Below are 7,552 nucleotides of genomic sequence, written 5' to 3'. Positions count from 1 at the left end.
CTCACATAAACTGGATTTAATTTTGACCAAAGTACATTACTTAAACATTAATTTTTAATACTGTGCCTAATTTATAAATTAAACTTTATCATACGTGTATGTGTACAAACATAGTATATATAAGATATTTATGGTTTCAGACATCTACTGCAGGTCTTGATGAAATGTATCTCCCAATGGATAAGGGGAGACTAACTGTATGTGACTGAACCCCAGTAAAAACTCAGGACACCAAAGGCTTGGGTGAACTTCTCTAACTGGCAATACTCTGTGTGTAGTGTCTTATCTTGTAGCTGAGAGGAGAGAAAAACTGAAAACTCTATGTCTGAACTTCTAGAGTTTGCCCTATCAGTCTTTTCCTTTGGCTGGTTCTAATTTGTATCCTTTCATCATAATAAAATGAATCACTTTCTAGACTTCTTTCAGTCATTCCAGTGAATTATCCAATGAGGGTGGATATGGGGACCCCCAAATGTGTAGCCAGCTGTTCTGAAGGGAAGATGGTCTTGAGGAAAATCCCCAAGTTTGTAGCTGGTAACTGGATTATGGGAAGTCTTATGAGGTTTGTTTCCCCTGAGTATACAACATGACTAACTCCAGAGCAGAAAGATACTTCTGAAAACAAGAAAAAAAAAATATTATGAAACCTCCATAGCAAATGTCATACTTAATGATTAATGGTAGAATGCTAAAAGCTTTTCCCCTGAGTTCAGGAATAAGACAACGATGCCTGCTTTCACCACTTCTATTCAATATTTTACCAGAAGTTCTAGCCAGAGCAGCTGGGCAAGGAAAGGGGTAGAGGCACCTAAACTAGAAAGGAAAAGTGAAACTAGGGTAAAGATGATTTAATCTTAATGTACAGAAAATCATTTTTAAAAATCCATTGAAAAACTGTTGGAGCTACAAAATTTGCAGTATATAAAATGTAAACTCAACACACCAAAATCAGCTGTGTTTCTATATGTTGGAAATGAACAATCTGAAAGGAAAAAATAAGAATACAATATCATCTAATAGCTTCCAAAAAAATATAACACCTAGGAATAAACTAAGAAGGCGAAAGAATTGTACATGGAGAACTACACAACACGGCTGAAATTAGTTAACTAAAACCTATGTAACAGACTAAATTGTGCCTCTCCACATTCTTATGAGGACCCAAATCCCAATGTGACTGTATTTTAAGGTAGGGCCCTTGTAAAGGTAATTAAGGTTAAGATGAGGTCATAAGAGTGGAGTTCTGTTCCAATAATAACTGATGTAGATACCAGAGCATTCTCTCTCCATTCATGCAGAGGAAAGGCCATATGAGGACACAGCAAGAAGGTGATTGCCTGCAATCCAGGAAAAGAGACCTCTTTTCTATTCACCAGAACAGAAATCAAATTTGCTCGCAACTTGATCATGGACTTTTAGACTAAAGTACTACGAGAAATTAAATTTCCATTGTTTAAGCCACCTGATCTGTGATATTTTATTATGGCAGCTTAAGCAAACTAATATAACCTAAGAAAATGTAAGACAACCTGTGTTCACAAACTGGAATACTAAATATTGTTAAAATGGCAAAACTACCAAAGTACTCTACAGATTTAATGAAATTATTTTATAATTCCAATGGCCTTTACTGTACAAGTAGAAAAACTGACCTGCAAATTCATATGGAATCACAAGGGGCCCCAAATAGTCACAACAATATTAGAAAACAGTAAAGTTAGAGAAGTTATACTTTCCCATTTCAACTTACTAGCTATAGTGATCAAAATAACATAGTACTGGCACAGGAACATATAAACCAACGAAATAAAACTAAGAGGACATAAAGAAAACTACACGTCTACGGTCAACTGGTTTTTCCGTTACGGGTCCCATGACTATTCAATAGGGAAAATATAGTCTCGTCAACAAAATGATGCCAGGACAACTGGATTTCCATATATAAAAGATTGAAGTTGGGCTGTTATCTCACACCATATTAAAAAATTAACTCAAAATGGATCCAAGACCTATGCAAAAGCTAAAACTACAAAACTCTTTGATTTACGAGAGATTCTTATGGATGACATCAAAAGCATAAATAATAAAAGAAAAAACTAATAATAAACTGGGTTTCATGAAAATTAAAAACTCCTGTGCATTAAAGGATTATCAGCAACAAAGTGAAAAGACAAACTACAGAATGGGAGAAAATAATTACAAATCATGTATCTGGTAAGGGTCTAGTATATGAAATGCATAAAGAAATCCTACACCTACGACAATGAAAACACAACCCAATTAAAAAATAGACAAAGGGCCTGAATACATATTTCTCAAAAAAAAAAAAAAAACTACGAGGGAAATGCGAATCAAAATCATAAGGAAACACTTCATACCCGCTAGGATGACCAGAGTCAGAGTCCAACAGTATGTATTGACAAGGATACAAGAAACTGGAACGTCATACACTGCTCTAGTGAGAATATAAAATGCTGTAGCCACTGTGTAAGACAGTATGATGGTTCCTCAAAAAGTTAACTACAAAGTTACCATATAACCCAGCAATTCCACTCCCAGGTAGGTGTATACCTAGAAGAGTGAAGACAAATATTTAAACACATATTTGTACATTAATTTTTCACAGCAGCACTATCCATAATAGCTGAAAGGTAGAAATAACCCAAATGTTCATGGATGGATAAACAGATGAACAAAATGTAGTATATAGAATAGCATTCAGTCATAAAAAGGATAACTACTGATACATGCTATGACATGGATAAACCTTAAAAAACACTATCTGAGAGAGCTGAGAAAGGGAAGGAGGGAGGGCGTGGGGGGTCAAGGGACTTGGTTTGCCTTTTGGGGGCAGGACACAAATGTAAGGTCCTTATTTAACAAAAGCAATCAGTGTAACCTGTTTCTGTGTACCCTCAATGAATCCCCAACAATAAAAACAAACAAAAAAGCATTATCCTAAGTAAAAGGCCAGACACAGGAGGTCACATATCATATAATTCCATTTATTTTTTTATTTTATTATTACTTTTTTAGAACATAGCTCAAGTGTCTGTCTTGAAAAGGTAGCAGGAAACACACAAAGTTGTCTACCAACTTCTAAAAGAGAAGGGCCATTTAACCCTTTTGGCCTCTCCTAGCAAACTGGCACTTAAAGAGCTGGAGTTCTCAAAGGCTCTTTTCCAGCTAGTCACATGATTCCATTTATAATGAAATATCCAGAACAGGCAAATCAATAGACAGAGGAAGTAGATTGGTATGATACGAGGGGCTATGGAGAGAAGGGAACGAGCAGTGACTTCTTAAGGGATGTGGAGTTTTCTTTTGAGGTGAAGAAAATATTTTAGAATATAAGTGGTATTAATACTTGCAAAACCCCTGAATTGTACACTTAAAAAACGTTAATTTTGTTATATGAAGTGCATCTCAATGAAAAAAGAATTATCATGACAGTTTTTTCTACTAACCCGATGGATAATTCCAGCAGAGTGAAGGTGCTTGATTCCACACAGCATCTGATAGAGAAGGTAGGACATTCTTTCATGATCTAGCTCCATCTGAATCACTTGGCAAAGATTTGCATCCATGAGCTCCATGACTATGTAACTTTATGGGTAAAAAAAGATGACAGCTAAAGTGTACAGGAAGAATCAAAGAAAAATGTACTGAAATAGTAAACTTTTAATTACCACACTTACACATCTTGAAATTCTTCTAGAGATTTCTGTGGTGTAAAAACATTCAAAAGGCCAATTATCTGTGGTAAAGGCAAACAGAAAAATTAGATGCTTACTAATCATTTGGGAACTGCAAATACATGGTTTAAAAACAAAATCCATCATCAGTTTAAGATCTTTCAAATTTTCAAGTAATCTCTTTTATTTTATATGTTAAAACTTTAGGACGGGAAGAGAGGGATAAAAAGGTAGATGCACAGAGGACTGTTGACCCATTCCATTTCTGAAGAGTCAATTATCAAACACATTACATTATAAAACGTCTACATAATTTGTTAATGAATCTTAAACGCCTCCTAACAGCTCCTATCCAATTCAATAGCCCTATATAATTTTAGCTCTTTTCCTTCCCTGTTTTTTCAGAATACTGTACTTGCCTAGATTTTTTCATTCCCAGTCTATTCCGCCTGGTTATCCACAGGCAAACCCTCTTTCCCATCATTGCCTTCAGTCCTTCTCTTTTCTCTATCTGTACCCTTTCCCTGGGTGACTAATTAACTATCTTTTTCTCCAAACATATTTATGTGTGTTTTGCGAAATACATAAGATCTGGCAATTAAGTATTCAAACTTGCCACTGCGCACTTAAATTGGCAGCACTGTACAAACAACTTGGTAAGGTTTCAAAACCATGATATATCATCAGTGTCTCACAGCTGACTCACGCTTCATGTTGACATGTGTCTTGCTGAGTGGTGTTCATTATTGTTGTGTGTTTTTGTGTGCCATCATGAGAATGTCAGAGCTTGAGTTAGAGCAACACACAAACATTAAATTTCTTGTTAAACTTGGCAAGCATGGGAGTGAAATCAGGAATATGTTAGTCCAAGTTTATGGAGATAATGCCATGAAAAAAATGACAATATACAAATGGATTGTATATTCCTTTTTCTGAAGGAGAGAAAGCACCTCTGATGAAGAGAGGTCAAGGTGGCAGTAATGTGCAGAACTTCATCAAATTGTGCACCAAAATTGTTGGCTGACTGTGAGAAGCATAGAAGACCAAGTAAACATAGAGAAACAGTCAGGAAAATCTTAACTGAAAATCTTGGCATGAGAAAGGTGTGTGCAAAAATGTTTCCAAAGGAGCTCAACAATGAACAAAAGCAAAGTTGAAGTTTGCCATAACCTTTTGGAGAGGTAAAATGATGTTTTGGGCCATGTTATCACTGATGATGAAACATGGGTGTACCAATACGACCCTGAAACAAAGTGTCAAACTGCACAATGAAGTCAGCCAAATCTCTACAACCAAAAATGTTGGGTCTGTCCAAATCAAGAGTCAAAATGATGTTGCTAAACTTTTTTGATATCAGAGGGATTGTTTATTATGAATGTGTACCAACTGGGCAAACAGTTAATCAAGTTTACTATCTGGAAGTGCTGGAAAGGCTGCATGAAAAAGTTAGACAAAATTTATCTGAACTTTTTGCCAATAGCTCATGGCTATAGTAGGTACCAGATAACCGAGTACTATCTGTGAGGGAGTTTTTAGCCAGTAAACAAATAAGTAAACATGAGCATCCTCCTTATTCAACTGATCTGATTCCCAGTGACTTTGTTCTTTACTTGAAGATAAAGGAAATATTGAAAAGAAGACAGTTTGATGACATTCAGTACATCAAGGATAATACCATGACAGCTGTGATGGATATTCCAGAAAAGGAATTCCAAAATTGCTTTGAAGGGTGGACAGGGTGCTGGCATCAGCGTATAGCTTCCCAAGGTGAGTACTTAAGGTGACCTTAGTGATATTCAGTGATGAGGTATGCAGCAATTTTTCTAGGATGAGTTCATGAACTTAATTGTCACACCTTGTACATTAAAGATTCTTGCTTGGCTTATGAGTTTCTGATATACATTAGTATTTTACATGAACATCTCATAAATAATATAGAATTGAATTCATTTTCATTCCTCCCGACCCCCTTACTTTTTCAATATGCCCTTTCTTTTTGCAAAACAAAGCTCAGGAGTGGATGGTGATCTGTGCCATAGTAAATATTTAAAAGAATGTTGTCCATTCTACTGTTAGCCTGAATTTCAATCTCTTTTTCTCCATTCTCTCCAATGCTACTATACAGGCTGAGGAGTCTATCATCTCATCAGACTGTTCACACTACAATTACTTCTAACACTAATGTTACAGATAGAGTGTTTGCGCCTTTCCAAAATTCCTATGTTGAAGTCCTAGCCTACAATGTTATTGTAACTGGAGACAGGGCCTTTGAAGATAATTAGGGTTAGATTAGGTCACATGATTAGGGGCCCTCATAATCAGATTAGTAACCTTTTAAGAGGAAGAAGAGTGCTAACAATCTCTCTCATACTCCTCTCTCTCTCTCTCTGTGTCTCTCTCTCCTTCCTTCTCCTACTCGGCTCCTCCCATCCTCCTTCCCTCCCTCTCACCCCATGTATATACACTGGAAAGGCTATGTGAACACAAAGTGAGAAGATGCCGACTTGCACCTGTAGTCAGGAGCAGGCCTTCACTAAGAACTGAACTGGCCTTGATCTTGGCCTTCCCAGCCCCCAAAACTGTAAGAGATACAAAATTTTACAAAATATTCTCTATATGTTTGGCACCTCTTTGTAAAATTTTGTAATGAATATTTTGTAAATAAAGGTACAGTGAGCTACCGTGTTTCCCCCAAAATAAGACACTATCTTCTATTTATTTTTTCTCAAGAAGATAAACTAAGGGTTTATTTTCAGAGGATGTCTTCCTCTCCTGCCAAAATGCATGGTCTTATTATCAGGGTAGGGCTTATATTTAACAAATGCATAGAAATCCTGCTAGGGCTTATTTTTGGGGTAGGTCTTATTTTCGGGTAAACATAGTACAACTTCACATTTTCCCTGTGTTTGGGGGCTTCAGGGGTGACTTTTGGGACATTTGGGACATCCTGTAACTCTCTATTGTTTATGTTACCCAGTCCTACCGTATTCTACAGTATTTTGTTGTGGCAGCCTGAACTTAGACAATTAGGGACCCCAACAATGGTTTTCTAAAAATCCAGCTACCATTTTACTGCCTTTAATATGGTAAAAAGAAAGACAAGACCTACCTCTTCAAAAACTTAAAGCCAACAAACAAATTCCAAAATGACCTAGCAGTATATACAAAGCTCTACATGATTGGACATCAACTCCTGCTAAGTCCTCTATTAAACATCATACCTTAGCCATCCTAGTTTCCAGAATGTTGTTTTTTAGAGCTCTCACTGCCTTTAAACATGCTTTTTCTTATGCTTGTCATTTATCTACTAAACTTAGATATCTAAAGATTAAAGGTATCTAGAGACAGAAAGGAGACTAGTAGTTGTTTAAATATCTTAGATATCTATGTTAGTTATCTTCAAGATAGACCTCTCCTACATAGTCCTTGACAGAGTTGACTTCTCTCTACTTTGTCTCCAGTTATCTTCTAATATTATCATGTCATTCAACACATGGTAGTTCTAGTCTCTTTTTCACAATAGCCTTGTTCCTACCACACAGAATCCTTATTAGGGTAAACTATGTCTTATTCACTTTATAGCCCATTACAGAGCAAGGTGGGTGACACACATTTTAAAATGTTTGCTGACAAGTGTACTTAAGGATGGGAATGTTTTTATGAACGTAAAATGCATGAGGGAAAAATCCATGTTATTCCTCTAAGCATTAAGGTTTCCTTATGAAAAGCATTCAAATAATTGTTCAGTGGATAAATTCAGAAAAATAATAGAAAGGGTAAAACAAACTTGTTTAAGACAGAGTTACACGATAACAATAAAATATTTTGCTGCTTTAAATTAATTAAGACTTCAAGTC

The 7,552-nt window shown here is 36.1% G+C and overlaps 1 protein-coding gene across 2 annotated transcripts in view; it reads right to left on the bottom strand.

The window, feature by feature from the left end:
- MAPK8 (mitogen-activated protein kinase 8) overlaps window positions 1-7,552 on the bottom strand; it is a 122,877-nt gene that overhangs the window by 31,296 nt on the left and 84,029 nt on the right. For both annotated transcript variants that reach the window (XM_003801645.3, XM_012812663.2), the window contains exons 4-5: window positions 3,699-3,757; window positions 3,468-3,606 (exon numbers count right to left, since the gene is read on the bottom strand). In XM_003801645.3, the coding sequence (XP_003801693.1) occupies window positions 3,468-3,606; window positions 3,699-3,757 (198 nt within the window). The remainder of the gene's footprint in view (window positions 1-3,467; window positions 3,607-3,698; window positions 3,758-7,552) is intronic.

This window comes from Otolemur garnettii, unplaced genomic scaffold (assembly GCF_000181295.1).
Source record: "Otolemur garnettii isolate 467f Iridium unplaced genomic scaffold, OtoGar3 scaffold00217, whole genome shotgun sequence".
Lineage (NCBI taxonomy): Eukaryota > Metazoa > Chordata > Mammalia > Primates > Galagidae > Otolemur > Otolemur garnettii.
The sequence above is the reverse complement of the archived record's forward strand: the minus strand, read 5'-3'. Positions and strand labels throughout refer to the sequence as shown.